At 46.2% G+C, this 18,569-nt stretch overlaps 1 protein-coding gene across 1 annotated transcript in view; it reads left to right on the top strand.

Annotated features, from left to right (window-relative positions):
* LOC139260097 (uncharacterized) overlaps positions 1-16,593 on the top strand; it is a gene marked incomplete at its 3' end in the record, with an annotated part of 64,855 nt that extends 48,262 nt beyond the window's left edge. The window contains exons 4-5 of the mRNA XM_070876251.1: positions 15,408-15,564; positions 15,851-16,593. Coding sequence (XP_070732352.1) covers positions 15,408-15,564; positions 15,851-16,593 — 900 coding nt within the window. The remainder of the gene's footprint in view (positions 1-15,407; positions 15,565-15,850) is intronic.
* Between the last annotated feature and the right edge of the window lie 1,976 nt (positions 16,594-18,569).

The following is an 18,569-nucleotide window of genomic DNA, read 5'->3' as shown; positions in this document are numbered from 1 at the left end:
TCCCAACATTAGGCAAAGTGAATTCGGCATCCATTGGCTGTTTTTGGATTTGTTTAATTTAGGATTCTTGCAAAGGGTTCAAGTAAATATCATTGAAAAGAAACAGAGAATGCAACTGATACATTTGTGACCTTATATACCGAATAAGTCGATAATAATTAAGTGAGTTGAGACACAAAGACAAATGATAGAAAAAGCCATAGACAGAGCCATAGGCAGCACAGACAGAGCCAGACATAGTTATAGACCGAGTCATAGACATCCCAGACATAAGGACATATTAATTAGGAGCAGGAGTAGGCTATTCGGCCCTTCGAGCCTGCTCCACCATTCAATGAGATCATGGCTGATCTTCTACCACAACTCCACTTTCCTGCACTATCCCCATATCTCGTGATTCCCTTAATCTCTAAAAATGTATCGATCTCTGACTTGAATATACTCAAAGACTGAGCCTCCACAGCCCTCTGAGATAGAGAATTCCAAAGATTCATCACCCTCTCGTCATCTCAGTGCTAAATGGCCGACCCCTTATTCTGAGACTGTGACCCCTAGTTCTAGACTCCTCAGCCAGAGGACACATCCTCCCTGCATCTACCCTGTCAAGCCCTGTCCTACCAAAGTGGATAACTTCACATTTCTCCATATTATATTCCATTTGCCATGTTCTTGCCCACTCACTTAGCCTGTTATATGTTTTAATGAGATCACCTCTCGTTCTTCTAAACTCTAGAGAATATAGGCCTAGTCGACTCAATCACTCCTCATAGGACAATCCCCCCCCACCCACTTCCCAGGAATCAGTCTGGGGAACCTTTGTTGCACTTCCTCAATGGCAAGTATATCCTTCCTTGGGTAAGGGAGACTAAAACTGTACACAATACTCCAGGTGTGGTCTCACCAGGGCCCTATATAATTGCAGTAAGATGTCTTTACTCTTGTACTCAAATCCTCTTGTAATAAAGGCCAACATACCATTTGCTTTCTTAATTGCTTGCTGAGCCTGCGTGTTAACTTTCAGTGATTTGTGGACAAGGACACCCAGGTCCCTCTGAACACCAACATTTCCCAATCTCTCGCCATTTAAAAAATACTCTGCTTTTTTATTTTTCCTACCAAAGTGGATAACTTCACATTTCTCCACATTATATTCCATTGCCATGTTCTTGTCCACTCACTTAGCCTGTCTATTTCCCCTTGAAGTCTCTTTGCATCCTCCTCACAGCTTACATTCCAACCTAGCTTTGTATCATCAGCAAACTTGGATATATAACATTTGGTCCCCTCATCCAAATCATTGCTATAGATTGTGAATAGCTGAGGCCCAATCACTGTTCCATGTGGTACCCCACTGGTTACAGTCTGCCAACCCGAAAATGACCTGTTTATTCCTACTCTCTGTTTTCTGTCCGTTAACCAATCCTCAATCCCATGAGCCCCAATTTTGTTCAATAACCTCTTGTGTGGCACTTCAGGATAACGGGTGTTCGCCATCATGCTGGGCTGGGTGTGGTCACACAACAACTGCACGTTAAGTGAATGGTAGCCTTTGCAGTTATGGAACATCTTAAGAGTGGTATACGGTGCCTGCAAAACCACGTGTGTGCAATTGATGGCGCCCTGTACCATGCAGAAGGCAGCGATGGATGGCGAACTAGGAGATGATGGCTATGTTGCCTGCTCCAGCCTGGAAGGATGCGCTGGTGAAACAATTCTGGGCCACGGACACCGTGAGGGTTACTGGCAGCACCTCTGCTCTGCCTTGATGTGAAGGTCTGGTTCCAAGAGGTGGCAGAGTCCTATGACCACCTCCTTGGTGAAGCGGAGCCTCCAATACATTGCTCCCGGCTTAAATGCAGGTAGGACAAGGGCTCTCTGAAGACCCAAGGAGGGTAAGGCCTCCTGCTGAGAGCCCTCCTGCTCCTCCGTGAGCATCTTGTCCTCTTCTTTGCTGCCTCTGCAACATCTCCCCGTCATTTTTAAGCACGAGGGGGACTGCAATTAGAGCCCCCATGACTGGGAGCAAGTGGTGTTAACAGAACCCATAACTATGTATGGCTGCAGAAACATTCCCTGTGTCATCAGCAATTTTAAACAACATTAGACAGCTCCAAACAATTTCACAAACTTAGACAGAGCCAGTAGAACTGACAAAACAAGTGGGTAACGTACTCTACTTGCTCTCTATCGTACACCATGCAGCTCATTACCCTGGTTTGCATATTATGTACAGTCCACACCTTCTCACCTGCACTACACTAAGCTAACTATTTCCCATGTTCCATCTACTACACTGTGAACATTCCTGTCCTGCTTTTAGTGTTCAACGGTTAAACAAACACCTTTCTACGTAGCGCATCAATAATTAGTCACAGATCTATTAGTTCAATGACTCACCTTTTCTTCAGCCACAAATTAATTTTAACTCTGTCGCTTGCATCATTGTGAATGTAAGTATCCAAGCTATTTTATTTTTTTCTTGGAATATGGACATTGCTGGCAAGGCCGGCATTTACTGCCCATCCCTAGTTGCCCTTGAACTGCTGAAGTCCCTACGGTGAAGGTACTCCCATAGTTAGGGAGGGAGTTCCAGGATTTTGACCCAGCAACAATGAAGGAACAGCGATATATGTCCAAGTCAGGATTGTGTGTGACTTGGACAGCATCTTGGATGTGGTGGTGTTCCCATGCATCTACTGCCCTTGTCATTTAAGCCAGGAGCAATATTTTGGAGGCTCTGCTTCACCAAGGAGGTGGTCATAGGACTCTGCCGCCTCTTGGAACCAGACCTTCACATCAAGGCAATTTGTCTGGTCATATCTAGACTAACCTTTTTCTAACTCCTGCCATTACCATTTAAATGTGACCCATCATCTCTTTTGTCTCTCTAATCTCTCCTGCCTTCCACACTATCACAGACCTTCCTTTTGTTCTTTCTTCCCCTCCCCCTTTCAGTACTTCTTAAGAATGCGTTCTTTTCGAACATTCACCAGTTCTGATGAGGGATCATCGACCTGAAACGTTAACTCTGTTTTTCACTCTATCGATGCTGCCTTACCCACTGAGATTTCCAGAATTTTTTGTTTTTATTTCAGGTTCCAGCATCCACAGTATTTTGCTTTTGTATTCTTGTAAATCTCCTCTGCGCCTTATCCAGTGCAATCACACCTTTCCTGTAATGTGGTGACCAGAACTGCACACAGTACTCAGCTGCAACCTATCCAGTGTTTTATACAGTTCAAGCATAACGTCCTTGCTATGTATTCCTGGCCTGCTACCTTCAGGGATCTGTGGACCTGCACTCTAAGGTCCCTTTGTTTCTTTACATTTGGCTTTTAAAAGGAAAGAAAGAAAGATGTGTATTTATATAGTGCCTTTCACAACTTCAGGACGTGCCAAAGCACTTTACAACCAATTAAGTAGGTTTGACATGTAGTTACTATTGTAATGCCAGGAAAATAGGCAGCCAATTTGCTCACAAACAACAATGTGATAATGGCCAGAAAATTTGTTTTTAGTGATGATATTTGTTACAAATATTGCACAATGTGGTCATTGCCAGTGATAGAAAAATAGGAATAGAGGAAGGTGAGTAGGCCATTCAGCCCCTCAAGCCTTTTTCATAGAATCATAGACTGATACAGCACAGAAATAGGCCATTTGGCCCATCGTGCCTATGCCGGCTCTTTGGTAGAGCTATCCAACTAACTCCCCCCATCTTTCTGCATAGACCTAAAATTTATTTCCCTTTTAAATATTTATTCAATTCCCTTTAGAAACTTACGACTGAATCTGTCACCATCACCCTTTCAGGCAATGAATTCCAGATCACAACAAACCTCTGTGTAAAAAAAATGTTTCCTTATGTCATCTCTGGTTCTTTTGCCAATCATCTTAAATCTGTGTCCTCTGGTTACTGACCATTCAACCAATGGGAACAGTTTCTTCTTATTTACTCTATCAAAACCGTTCATGATTCCAGTCTATCCACATAACTGCAGTCCCTCACCCCTGGAATAATTCCAGAAAATCTCTTCAGCATCCTCGCTAAGGCTTTCACATCCTTCCTAAAGTGCGATGCCCAGAATTTGGCACAATACTCCAGTTGAGGCCGAATCAGTGATTTATAAAGATTCATCATAACTTCCTATCTTTTGTACTCTATGGGGGAGAAATTTGGGGCATTTGCGCCTCCCGTTAGCGCTCCCAGGGGGTGTTAACGGGGCGCAAACGACTTTTTGTCTGGGTGTGGTGCCGCTAACGCCTTCTGCGAAATTCCTCAGGTGTTTAGTGCCAGCAGTAACCAGTAGCGCCCTGCTCTGCTACACCGGCGATGACAACATCATCACCATGCGCAGCGACCCATTTTTGAATCAGAGCAAAAAACCGGTAGTGCCCCCTGAAGCTGTTCCGTGTAAGAGTTTGCCTTCTTGTAAGAGAGTTCAGACCCCAAGACTTCATCATCATCATCATCATCATTATAGGCGGCCCCTCGAGCGAGGATGACTTGCTTCCACACCAAAAGGGGTGAGTTCACAGATGTTTCAACGGAGGACCCAATATTTCAGTCCTGAAATCCAGAGGTGGAAGATGCCTGTGCGTGGATTTTTTTAATGTGTGGTGACCGTTGCACATCAGCCACCACATGGGCTTGACAGAGCTAGGCCTTTATCCAGTGGCAAGGGTAAACCAGGATGACTGGAGACATGCTCTGCTGCACAGACCTCGTGCGCACACATATCGCAGTGTGGGCAGGCCCGTGCTGCCCCTAGGCCCTCAGCTCTTCAGGGCCCTGCATCCTCATTTGCCGCACATACACCACAATCTCTCGCCGAGAATCACTGCCCGCCGGAGCCCTGGGCAGAGGCCCCCAGCCCGCAGCCGCAAATATTTTTCACAACCTTAGGATTGACCCTGAGACTTACTGAAGAATACTCTGACAAGATCAATTCTGACCCAACTCTAATGTGAAAACAGTAAATGCTGGAAACTCAGCAGGTCAGGCAGCATCTGTGGAGAGAAAGAGTTAACGTTTCGGGTCTGTGACCCTTCGTTAGACCTGAAACGTTAACTCTGTTTCTCTCCACAGATGCTGCCCTGACCTGTTGAGATTTCCAGCATTTTCTGTTTCCATTTTAGATTCCAACATCTGCAGTATTTTCTTTTGTTTCTGACTCAACTGTAACTTTATTAGGAATTGATTAGTACTTCTTGCATTTACTGTGCTCAAATAAAGAAACCTGTGGTTTTACATGATAATTGTTAACTTATACATACAATCGACCACGAGCGGTCAGGCCATGTTGATTGTAAGTTCTCTGGCTCCGATTGACCAGATCCGATCCTATCCTCTTCGACTGCAGTACCAAAGGTTGATTGCTCTTTCCTTATATTCTGTTTGATGTCTTCCTGAGTCAGTCATGTTGGCGCCTTTTTCCCTTTATCCTGTCAGTAGAACTCTCCAACTAAACTTCGAGCCGGATAATCTCAGTCTCTCGGGAAACACTTGGTGCTGACTCATTCTGTGTGGATGGTGATTGACGCCCCATACCTTTTCTGTTAATTCTTGGAATTTCGGCCTCAGCCACGAGCATGCGATTAACTATCTGCGTTCCACAGCTGTTCCATGTGTCAGTCCATTTCTTACAATGCTTCCTCAAGTGACTCATGAGTCTTTGACCCTCATGAGACACTTAAAGTAACAGTCATTTGATTTGTACAATCTGCACCACTGCAACCATGTCTTGCTGACGCTGTCTTCTGCTTTCCCAAATTCTTATCACCCATTCCCCCATTCGGAGTACCACACAGACCAACTGCATCTACAATAATAATTGCGATACCAGTCTTATCCAGGGTGTTATTTCGATTCTGGCAATTCCAAGGTCATACCACCGTGGTATATCACTGGTGATAGACATGATTACCTGTTGGTATTCTCGAGTCGCGACCTTCAGACTTTAAATGTTTCAGCAGTATGTTCAATCTTATTTACCAGTTCAGTTAGATTCTCATTCAACAGGCGTAAATCATACCCAAACTTTACCAGATATTGTTGTAAGGTGTCTCTCCCTTCTTCAGTTGCATTTATGTTCATCCTCTTTTGTCCAGTCAGTGGTAATAAAGTTTTCGTGCCAACACGAGTTTTGTGCCAACACGGGTTATTTTAGTTGGAATGATACAGGCAGGTAGTTTGATTCTATTGCCCGTAAGTGAAGAACTCGTCTATGGTGGTAATACAATATTCACCATTCCATCGGTATGCAGTATTGACATACTCTCCTTTGGGCCTAACCGCCAAGATCGGACATACGAACTTCAAAATCCGCATGACATTAAATCCGTACAGTGGTTCTCCGCTTTTAGTTATATCATACAAACACATAGCAGTTCTTCCAACAATAGTACATCCATTTAAATTTACTCTGTATACAGATGATCAATGAATAACCAACTGCTTTGGAGGGTTCACATAGTTCATTTTGACCCTTTTACGAATGAATCCCAAATTATGTGTGGCAAAAACCAGCTTAGGGTTCCATGATCTACACAATACAGGCATTCTTATCACCATACCCAACAATGCATCATCACTGATAACATTACACTCATGTGGGGCCACAAACACAGAAGATAATCTTCTCACCTGACACATAGTCAACTCGATTTGCGCAGCCTTTAGGTGTTTAGCAGTTACCCACGGGGGAGCATTTCCATCAGCTAGCCTATCTAAATTTTCTCTGACATGTTCAAGCATCCATCTACTCATCATGATACACGCATCATTTTCTGAGACTCGATCTGATGCATTCCTATCTTGTTTGAAAATGTGGTTGATAGTCTTTGCCTGGTTTTCCAAGACCCTCATGGATTCAATCATATTAATTCCGCATCCAATTGCCTTTCCCCAGTAGTTCCCTGATTCCGCAGGGCCCTTTTCAATCTTTCTTTCATAGTTTGTAGTTGACTATTTAGGTTAACCAGATCCATACCATTCAACAAACCTTGATCCCTTTAGCCGTAAGGGCCATATCTAACTCCCTCTTGAATATATCCAATGAACTGGCATCAACAACGCTCTGCAGTAGGGAATTCCACAGGTTAACAACTGGGTGAAGAAGTTTCTCCTCATCTCAGTCCTAAATGGCTTACTCCTTACCCTTAGACTATGTCCCCTGGTTCTGGACTTCCCCAACATCGGGAACATTCTTCCTGCATCTAACCTGTCCAGTCCCGTCAGAATTTTATGTTTCTATGAGCTCCCCTCTTATCCTTCTAAACTCCAGTGAATACAGGCCCAGTCAATCCAGTCATGCCTCATATGTCAGTCCCACCATCCCGGAAATCAGTCTGATGAACCTTCTCTGCACTCCCTCAATAGCAAGAATGTCCTTCCTCAGATTAGGAGACCAAAACTGAACACAATATTCCAGGTGAAGCCCTGTACAACTGCAGTAAGACCTCCCTGCTCCAATACTCAAATCCCCTAGCTATGAATGCAAACATACCATTTGCCTTCTTCATTGCCTGCTGTAGCTGCATGCCAACTTTCAATGACTGATGTACCATGACACCCAGGTCTCGTTGCACCTCCCCTTTTCCTAATCTATCGCCATTCAGATAATATTCTGCCTTCGTGTTTTTGCCACCAAAGTGGATAACCTCACATTTATTCACATTATACTGCATCTGCCATGCCTTTGCCCGAACCTGTCCAAGTCACCCTGCAGCCTCTTAGCGTCCTCCTCACACTGCCATCCAGCTTAGTGTCATCTGCAAACTTGGAAATATTACACTGAATTCCTTCATCTAAATCATTAATGTATATAGTAAATAGCTGGGGTCCTAGCACTGAGTCCTGTGGCACTCCACTAGTCACTGCCTGCCATTCTGAAAAGGACCCATTTATTCCGACTCTCTGCTTCCTGTCTGCCAACCAGTTCTCTATCCACATCAGCACATTACCCCCAATACCATCTGCTTTGATTTTGCACACTAAATCTCTTGTGTGGAACCTTGTCAAAAGCCTTTTGAAAGTCTAAGGGTGGAGGAGAAGACTTCCGAGCCAGAAGGAAATTCTTCCTCCCGACTCGCATCTGTGCTGGTGGTTGGAGCGCAGTGCCATCTCCCGACACTATCGCATGTAGCATGGCATGGACGCCGGCGGTCATTTGGCCCATTGCCACAACCATGCGCTCCATACCCTCCGTTATGCGAGCAGACATTGCGGCAATGTTCCCGGTCAACCCACCAATCGCCTGGAGGAGCTCTTGACTGATGGCAACGCTCTCCCTGCACAGTATGACCATGTCCTCGTTAGGATCTGCCCGTCGCAGTGCGTGCCGACCTCGCTGACTCAATCTCCGTGGGGTCAGCGTGGGCACTGTACACCTTGGAGTCGCCTGCTGCAAGCCGCTTGGGCCCGCTACTTCTTCCGTCGAAGACGACGATGTGGCCGCAGATACAGCAGATTCCGGGATGCAAGGGGCGTCCTCCTCGGTATCCTGCAATTCCTCCTCTGGCTCCGTGGTCTCCTCATCAGTACCCGTGGTGATAATCACCTGTAAAGGGACAGGGACAGGCCTCCCTTTGCGCCTACGGAGTAGGACCTGCAAAACACAATTGAGCTTATTGAGCTTATTGAGCAGCAGGGTACACATGATTCTTGTGCTGCGCTGGCATACGTAGGAGGAGCTGCACTACTGCAATAAATGTGGCCAAGTGACGTTACGTATTAATACATCATATGGTAGTACGTCTATATGGAATTCACCACCCCAGAGAGCTGTGGAGGTTGGATCAGTGACTATATTTGAGGCAGAGATAGACAGACTTCTGAATGATAAGGAAGTGAAGGGTTATGGGGAGCAGGCAGGGAAGTGGTCACAGTCTAAGGATAAGGGGTAAGCCATTTAGGACCGAGATGAGGAGAAACTTCTTCACCCAGAGAGTGGTGAACCTGTGGAATTCTCTACCACAGAAAGTAGTTGAGGCCAATTCACTAAATATATTCAAAAAGGAGTTAGATGTAGTCCTTACTACTAGGGGGATCAAGGGGTATGGCGAGAAAGCAGGAATGGGGTACTGAAGTTGCATGTTCAGCCATGAATTCATTGAATGGCGGTGCAGGCTCGAAGGGCCGAGTGGCCTACTCCTGCACCTATTTTATATGTTTCTATAAGTGGAGCTGAGCCCTAGATCAGATCAGCCATGATCTTATTAAATGGCGGAGCAGGCTCGAGCGGCCAGATGGCCTACTCCTGCTCCTATTTCTTATGTTGTTAACCTGAGAGTAGTACAGAAGCTGCATGCATAACATGACACCATTCATATATTATAATGAAATACTGTTAGATTACTTTGAACTTGAATTACCACTGCTTTACATCTTACTCACGTGACGCGAGCAAGGGATCTGCACCACCATTGATGGCCGAGCGACTGTGACTGCCCACCAGTGCTGCAGTGCGTTCCTCCAAATCCGTCAGGATGGTCAGCTGGGCAGGGCCACCTCCTGTGCACCTGCGCTCTGCCCGATTCTTAGGTATCTTCCTCAGCAAACGTGACAAGAGCATGGCATAAGCTAATTGACTAAGTACTATCATGGAAAGACAACAGGTTCCAACATTATATGCTAATACGGTTTGTATCCACAATTGATGCATGGTTATAACATCTACCTTCAGATAAAATATTTCATAAGATCGTGTTTAGGATCTAATGCTTGACACAAAACATCTCGACTACAATTTGCACAAGGGCCCCCGGGGGGTGCGGGGAATCAAGACCACTGGTGAGCTCGGCATTGACAGGAGCTAATGTCTGAAAGTGTCCCAGGGCAGACAGTGAGCCAGGGCAGCTCTCTCCCAGTCCAGGCTGGGTCACTGTGTAAGTGACAGCAGCTGGAGAGACTGACCGTCTGGGTAAAGGCGACCGGACCCCTCAGTGCTCAGTCGTGCCCCATCCACCAACGTAACCCAAAAGGAGACGGTGCCGTAATTAGACTTAAAGGGTGCAGGTTCCAAACCCTGTCCAGATCTTAGCATTGAATCTAATTTCAATCCGGCAGATTTACATATTCTGTGAATTATTACAATTTAAAATCTATTTAATACTTACTCTTGCCGAAGCAACCAGGCTGTTCCAGCGCTTGCGGCACTGGTCCTATCCCCTCGGCTCGTGGGACACCGAGGACACCACATCGGTGATACGTCCGGGGTGGAGGTTTCCCACGCCAACCCCGGGTTAATTGGCCGCACCTCGAGTGTACCTCCTGGACGAGGACGTCGTTGGCCTCGTCGGAGAAGGGTTTTGCCCTCCTCCTCTCCTCCACATCCTGGCCACTCTCGCCCACTCTTGCTCCTGGTTGGACATTTTTGCCTTATTGATTTTTGTTGATCTCTGCTCTGTTTATCTGTCTCTCTCTCCCTGTATCCCTCCGTCTGTCTCTCTCTCTCTCTCTCTCTCCCTCTCTTTGCCTTCTGCGCATGCCCAGATGATCCCTGACTTCCCGAAACCTTCTTTGCAAAAAAAAACCCAACATGCGCAGAAAGGCCGTTGCTAGGGCTGCCAGCCTGCCACATCGCTGAGACCCATTTCACATCGCTGAGACCCATTTCACATCGCTGAGACCCATTTCACATCGCTCTGCTATCACCCCCCAAAAAAGCCAAAAGTAGCAATCAGAAAAATGGGCGATCTTCCAGTGATCCTGAAAGCTGAAACATCGCTAAAGCTGAAACATCGCTAAAGCTGAAACATCGCTAAAGCTGGAACATTGCCCATTTTTTGGGCGACAGCCAGCTAAATGGAAAGTCTAGCCCAAGGATCCCACATGCTTTTTAACAGTCTTCTCAACTTGTCACCTTCATAAACTTGTGCACCTACACCCCCAGGTCTCTCTTTTTACAGATCTCATCAGCTGACTCCTTAGGAACATAAGAACAGGAGTAGGCCATTCAGCCCCTCAAGTCTATCCACCATTCAATGAGATTATGGCTAATCTGTGACTGAACTCCATATATCCGCTTTTGCCCCATATCCCTTAATACCTTTGGTTAACAAAAAGCTATCAATCTCTGATTTAAAATTAACAATTGACCCAGCCTCCACGGCTGTTTGGAGAATAATAGACACATAGAAAATTACAGCACAGATTGGGACAATTCGGCCAATCGTGTCTGTGCTGACTCTTTGGAAGAACAGTCGTGCTTAGTCCCACATCCCTGCTTTTTGTCCGTAACCCTGTAAGTTCCTCATCCTCAAGCTCCCTTTTAAAATTATTTCTGAAATCAGCTTCCACCATCTTTTCAGGTAGAGCATTCCAGATCCCAACAACACTGAAAGATAAAAAAATTCTCCTCATCTTCCCTCTAGGGGCTAGATTTTACACTTTTGTGCAGATCACCCAAAAATGGATGTTAGTTCCGGCGTGGGCAGTAAAAATGGGGTTCTCAAAGCCCCTAGTCTCCAGTTTTGAAACTGGGTGTTATCGCGAGCGATAAGAAATGGGCGGTAGCATTAAATCTCTCTGACCTTCTGCCATAAAGTGTCGCCGTCCTTAGCAACAGCATGGCAACGCTCGATTCCCGTGATTCAGGAGGTCTAGGGTCATCGTGACATGCACAGAGAGGAGACAGAGAGAGAGAGAGCTGAGAAGGACTGAAGGCGTGTATGGGTGTGGTGTGGCTGCTTTGGGAGTAAGGAGGGAGAGTTTAGAGCTTTACAGCAAATTGGGGAAAAAAAATTAGTTGTTACCAGCCAGATATTTGCCCGAATTTGGTGCCTATAATGGAGGGAGAGGAGGAGGCGACATAGCACACTGTGGAGACTGATGCTGGTGAGAGCAGTGAGCTGGGAAAGGAGCACATTGGAGGGCGCAAAAGAGCGAGGAGGTTCTCGGACAAGGCAAATGTCTTCCTCCTGCCGGAAGTCGAGTTACGTTCGGGTGATTTGACCCAGGGAGGGCGTGGGAAGCCCACCCCAAAGGCCTACCAGAAGATATGGGCCGAGATAGCAGAGGTGGTCTCGTCAGTGACCAATAAGGAGCGTGAGGGCAACCAATGTCGCAAACGATGGAATGACCTTGTCGGATGCGCAAGAGTAAATATTACATTTATTTACATGTACTTATGTATTTATATAATTTGATTTGTAAGAGTCATGAGTGACTATCATCAGATGTGAGGTCTTTCACTTTTAGAACATAAGAGCACAAGAATTAGGAACAGGAGAAGGCCATTTAGCCCTTCGAGCCTGCTCCACCATTCAACAAGATCATGGACTCAGCTCCACTTACCCGCCCGCTCCCCGTAACCCTTAATTCCCTTATTGGTTAAAAATCTATCGATCTGTGACTTGAATAGATTCAATTAGCTAGCCTCAACTGCTTCCTTGGGCAGGGAATTCCACAGATCACAACCCTCTGGGAGAAGAAATTCCTTCTCAACTCGGTTTTAAATTGGCTCCCCCTTATTTTGATGCTGTGCCCCCTAGTTCTAGTCTCCCCGACCAGTGGAAACAACCTCTCTGCCTCGATCTTGTCTATCCCTTTCATTATTTTAAATGTTTCTATAAGATCACTCCTCATCCTTCTGAACTCCAATGAGTAAAGACCCAGTCTACTCAATCTATCATCATAAGATAACCCCCTCATCTCCGGAATCAGCCTCGTGAATCGTCTCTGTACCCCCTCCAAAGCTAGTATATACTTCCTTAAGTAAGGTGACCAAAACTGCACGCAGTACTCCAGGTGCGGCCTCACCAATACCCTATACAGTTGCAGAAGGACCTCCCTGCTTTTGTACTTCATCCCTCTCGCAATGAGGGGCAACATTCCATTCGCCTTCCTGATTACCTGCTGCACCTGCAAACTAACTTTTTGGGATTCATGCACAAGGACCCCCAGGTCCCTCTGCACCGCAGCATGTTGTAATTTCTCCCCATTCAAATAATATTCCCTTTTACTGTTTTTTTTCCCAAGGTGGATGACCTCACACTTTCCGACATTGTATTCCATCTGCCAAACCTTAGCCCATTCGCTTAACCTATCTAAATCTCTTTGCAGCCTCTCTGTGTCCTCTACACAACCCACTTTCCCACTAATCTTTGTGTCATCTGCAAATTTTGTTACACTAAACTCTGTCCCCTCTTCCAGGTCATCTATGTATATTGTAAACAGTTGAGGTCCCAGCACCGATCCCTGTGGCACCCAACTAACCACCGATTTCCAACCCGAAAAGGACCCATTTATCCCAACTCTCTGCTTTCTGTTAGCCAGCCAATTCTCTATCCATGCTAATACATTTCCTCTGATTCCATGTACCTTTATCTTCTGCAGTAACCTTTTGTGTGGCACCTTATCGAATGCCTTTTGAAAATCTAAATACACCACATCCATCGGTACACCTCTATCCACCATGCTCGTTATATCCTCAAAGAATTCCAGTAAATTAGTTAAACATGATTTCCCCTTCATGAATCCATGCTGCGTCTGCTTGATTGCACTATTCCTATCTAGATGTCCTGCTATTTCTTCCTTAATGATAGTTTCAAGCATTTTCCCCACTACAGATGTTAAACTAACCGGCCTATAGTTACCTGCCTTTTGTCTGCCCCCCTTTTTAAACAGAGGCGTTACATTAGCTGCTTTCCAATCCGCTGGTACCTCCCCAGAGTCCAGAGAATTTTGATAGATTATAATGAATGCATCTGCTATAACTTCCGCCATCTCTTTTAATACCCTGGGATGCATTTCATCAGGACCAGGGGACTTGTCTACCTTGAGTCCCATTAGCCTGTCCAGCACTACCCCCCTAGTGATAGTGATTGTCTCAACGTCCTCCCTTCCCACATTCCTGTGACCAGCAATTTTTGGCATGGTTTTTGTGTCTTCCACTGTGAAGACCGAAGCAAAATAATTATTTAAGGTCTCTGCCATTTCCACATTTCCCATTATTAAATCCCCCTTCTCATCTTCTAAGGGACCAACATTTACTTTAGTCACTCTTTTCCGTTTTATATATCTGTAAAAGCTTTTACTATCTGTTTTTATGTTTTGCGCAAGTTTACCTTCGTAATCTATCTTTCCTCTCTTTATTGCTTTCTTAGTCCTTCTTTGCTGTTGTTTAAAATTTTCCCAATCTTCTAGTTTCCCACTAACCTTGGCCACCTTATACGCATTGGTTTTTAATTTGATATTCTCCTTTATTTCCTTGGTTATCCACGGCTGGTTATCCCTTCTCTTACCGCCCTTCTTTTTCACTGGGATATATTTTTGTTGAGCACTATGAAAGAGCTCCTTAAAAGTTCTCCACTGTTCCTCAATTGTGCCACCGTTTAGTCTGTGTTTCCAGTCTACTTTAACCAACTCTGCCCTCATCCCACTGTAGTCCCCTTTGTTTAAGCATAGTACGCTCGTTGGAGACACTACTTCCTCACCCTCAATCTTTATTAACAATTCAACCATACTGTGATCACTCATTCCGAGAGGATCTTTTACTAGGAGATCGTTTATTATTCCTGTCTCATTACACAGGACCAGATCTAAGATAGCTTGCTCCCTTGTAGGTTCTGTAACATACTGTTCTAAGAAACAATCCCGTATGCATTCTATGAATTCCTGCTCCAGGCTACCCCGTGCGATTTGAATTGACCAATCGATATGTAGGTTAAAATCCCCCATGATTACTGCCGTTTCTTTTTCACATGCCTCCATTATTCCCTTGATTATTGCCCGCCCCACCGTGAAGTTATTATTTGGGGGCCTATAAACTACACCCACCAGTGAGTTTTTCCCCTTACTATCTCTAATCTCCACCCACAATGATTCAACATTTTGTTCATTAGAGCCAATATCGTCTCTCACAACTGCCCCGATATCATCCTTTATTAACAAAGCTACCCCAACTCCTTTCCCTTCTTGTCTATCTTTCCGAATCGTCAGATACCCCTGTATGTTTAATTCCCAGTCTTGGCCACCCTGCAACCACATTTCTGTAATGGCCACCAAATCATACCCATTTGTAATGATTTGTGCCGTCAACTCATTTACTTTATTTCGAATGCTGCGTGCATTTAGGTAGAGTGTTTTAATACTAGTTTTTAAACCATGATTTTTAGTTTTGACCCCTCCTGCAGCCCCTTTACATTCAGTGGCCCTTTTTGTTTTTTGCCTTGGGTTTCTCTGCCCTCCACTTTTACTCATCTCCTTTCTGGGAGTGTTTGTACTGGGAATGTTGTAGTCAAAGCCTGCGGTCACGGTGTACGTCTTTAGGTAAAGAATGATAATTATCACAATAATCATAATTACATCTGTCGGGTTATGTGTTGTATCTGTCTCTGTGACAGTACCTAGCAATGATTTCATGCAATGATCTCATGCCATGTCGTCCTGGCACCTTTTACAGAAGAAGTTATCGACGATCAGGTCCATGCAGAGGCGAACGGGTGGGGGGCCACCAGTCCCCAGCGACATCACTGAGATGGAGGAGCGGGTGCTCGCACTCGTGGGGAAGCATCCCTGGATGGCCACGCAGGCATCTGCAGACCCTGAAGTGATGCCACGTGAGTAAAGCTTACACCATTGCGTGATGTAAAGTCAATAGATGCCACACCCACTCATATCCGAGCAATAATATATGATAAATTATTTCTAAAATTCTCCTATAAATAATGCTGGCCTCATGAAAATCATTGCAATGCAGAATGTGTTGATGGTCATGAAATGTGATGCTTGATGATTTTGATAGCGGTGGTGCTTTTGTCATGCATCTGCTGTGTGTAGCGCTGGAATCACCTTATGGCTCTCGCACTCCCTTCTCCTCTAATAACCTCCATTTGTGTTTTGCAGCTCAGCCAGCAGCGCGGCCCCAGGCAAGACCACAGAGGCCAGAAGGTGGGGGCGCGGGGCCGGACTCGCCGGACAATCCTACATCTGGTGCTGAGGAGCTCCGATTCTCACCCGTCGATCCGCTGGATCTGTCCTCTACGGATGAGAGCTCGGACTTTGAGGAACCTGCATCGCCACGGTCCAGAATCCATTCCACCCCAAGGCCATCTAGTGCTCCTCCGGCCATTCTCGCCTCCACTCTGGAGATACCGGCCCCAAGCACCTCACCACAGGGCACCCCATTTGTTCTCAGGACGGCACCGACCCCGCGGAGGTTTCGTGGACGCGGCAGGTCTGTTCCACGAGCGCCAAATGAGAGCGGAGAGATGGTACAGTTGTCCAGGAGGACTGTAGACATTGGTGACCAGATCCTCGATGCAATGGGGGGCATATCCCGACAGCTGGCCACCATGACTGAGTACGTTCCGTGGATAGCAGAGGCCCTGGAGGCGATAGCCAGGAACACTGCTGGCACAGGTCTCCCAGTGGTCCCGAAGCGCAGCACTCCACTTCTAGGTTCCGCAACTCCAATCCCAATGACAGATGAGAGGCAGGACCAAGATCCTGCTTCTGGATCTGAGAATGTTCCCACCACGGCACCCCCCGCTCCAGTACGCGTCCAACCACCGCCTCTGCCTTCATACCCCCTAATGAGGCACCGCCTGAGGAGCTCTTTGGCCAGGTGGCATGGAGCGAGGAGGGGAAGGGGTAGAGGTGGGGAGAAGAAAGGGGGGGCGGGGGAAAGAAAGTGAGGTGCATGTCCACAGGTGAAGGCTGTGTTATATTTCCATCTGGGTGTATGCAATTTGCTGTGATGTATGGGGTGAGGAGGCCACCCTCCTGATTTGCATTTGTAATTCTGTGTTGCTGGACATGTTGACCATTTGATTGATGTCAATGGTCAAAAAGTGGGGTGGGGGTGTTTTTGCCCGTAATACTTATGATTTCAGACCAATGGTCGTATAAAATGTTTTTTATTCAACATAACCTATTTGTGCATTGTCTCAGATAACTGGACCGTTACACATTGGTGATTCCTTAACATGAAAGGGTTAACTAAAACTTAACTTGAATTAACTTAAACTTTAACTGGCACCAAGGTGATGCCCACCATTGATGTCTGAGCTACACACACACAGCAGTGTGTCAACATTGTCAATCACAGCAACGTGCTTCCAGGCAAATCGTTCAGTTATGAGCTCCTGACGTAAGAGCTATGTAGCCACCACAGGCCCTTTCCTTTGATCTGGAGGGGGTTGTGGGCATGGTTGCCTAGCCAGCCTGATTGTCTGACTCTAGCTCAGCGTCCAGCCCCTCGTCCTCCTCTTCCTCTCTGTCCTGAGGTGGACCATCAGTCCCTTCTGGCAATTCTTGTCCCTCCTGATAGCCGGGTTGTGCAGCATGGAGCACACGACTAGGAATTGAGCTACTTGCTCAGGGTTGTATTGTAGCTCAACTCCTGTGTGCTCCAGGCATCTAAAGCGCTGCCTAAGCACAGTTATTGTTTTCTGGACCACATTGCGTGTGGCTCTATGGCTCTGGTTGTATCACTTCTCAGCCTCGATGTGGGTGTCACGCAGGGGGGTCATCAGCCAGGTGGCTAGGCCATATAGGTTATCACCAAGCATCTAACATTGTCCTTGTGGCTGAATCTTAAACATGTCAGAGACAACGCTCTCACGCAGGATGTGAGCCTCATCGAAGCTGCCCGGACATTTGGCATTCACTGCCAGTATGATCTGGTTGTGGTCGACAACTAGTTGGACCTTCAGGGAGTGAAATCTTTTTTGTTAAGTATGGAAGAACTCCACAAGACTGAGTACTGTGTGCTAAAACTAATGTAACCTTAGTCTCTTTAATATAACTCCAGAGTGCCTAAGCAGCATGGCAGACAACCTCTTATACTCCCTTGCACGAGGTGTGCAGTGACCCTTGTGCCTCCAACAATTGCGCCCTCTGGTGGCAAGTCTTACACAGTTACAATGTTTACATATATATAACATCATTCCCTCCCCCCCCCAAAGTATTTGATACAAATTATTTAGAAGTTGAGACAATCCGGGGCCCTACGCTCCCTGGTTGATGGTCTGAGTTCAAATTCTGGTATGGGTGAGTTGGTCGGACCATCGCTGGTCTGACAGCACTGTTGGGAATGGGGGGTTCATCCTCTTGATTGACAGTGATGTCGATTGCTGGTTGAGTGTGTGTTGGTGGATCAATGATGGTGATGTCCTCTTCAGGTTGTTCCTGGTTGTCGGTGAACCGCAGTTTGGCCTGATCCAAATGCTTTCTGCATGTTTGTCCATTCAATAGTTTGACTATAAACACTCTTTTCCCCTCCTTGGCCAAGACAGTGCCAGTGACCCATTTAGGACCATGACCGTAATTAAGGATCGTGGTACATGTTTTGCTGGTGACGCCGGGTTTCCACATGATCATTTAGATCCGGGTGGACTAGGGAAAGCCTGGTTTTGAGTGCTCTCTTCATCAACAATTCTGCAGGGGGAGCCCCAGTGAGCGAGTGGGATCGCGTCAGATAGCTGAACAGAACCCGAGATAAGTGGATCTGCAAGGAGCCTTCCGTCATGCGTTTCAAGCTCTGCTTGATAGTTTGGACTGCCCGTTCCGCTTGACCGTTGGATGCGGGCTTAAACGGGGCAAACCTGACCTGCTTGATGTC

The sequence above is a fragment of the Pristiophorus japonicus genome, chromosome 3, assembly GCF_044704955.1.
Source record: "Pristiophorus japonicus isolate sPriJap1 chromosome 3, sPriJap1.hap1, whole genome shotgun sequence".
Lineage (NCBI taxonomy): Eukaryota > Metazoa > Chordata > Chondrichthyes > Pristiophoridae > Pristiophorus > Pristiophorus japonicus.
The sequence above is the reverse complement of the archived record's forward strand: the minus strand, read 5'-3'. Positions and strand labels throughout refer to the sequence as shown.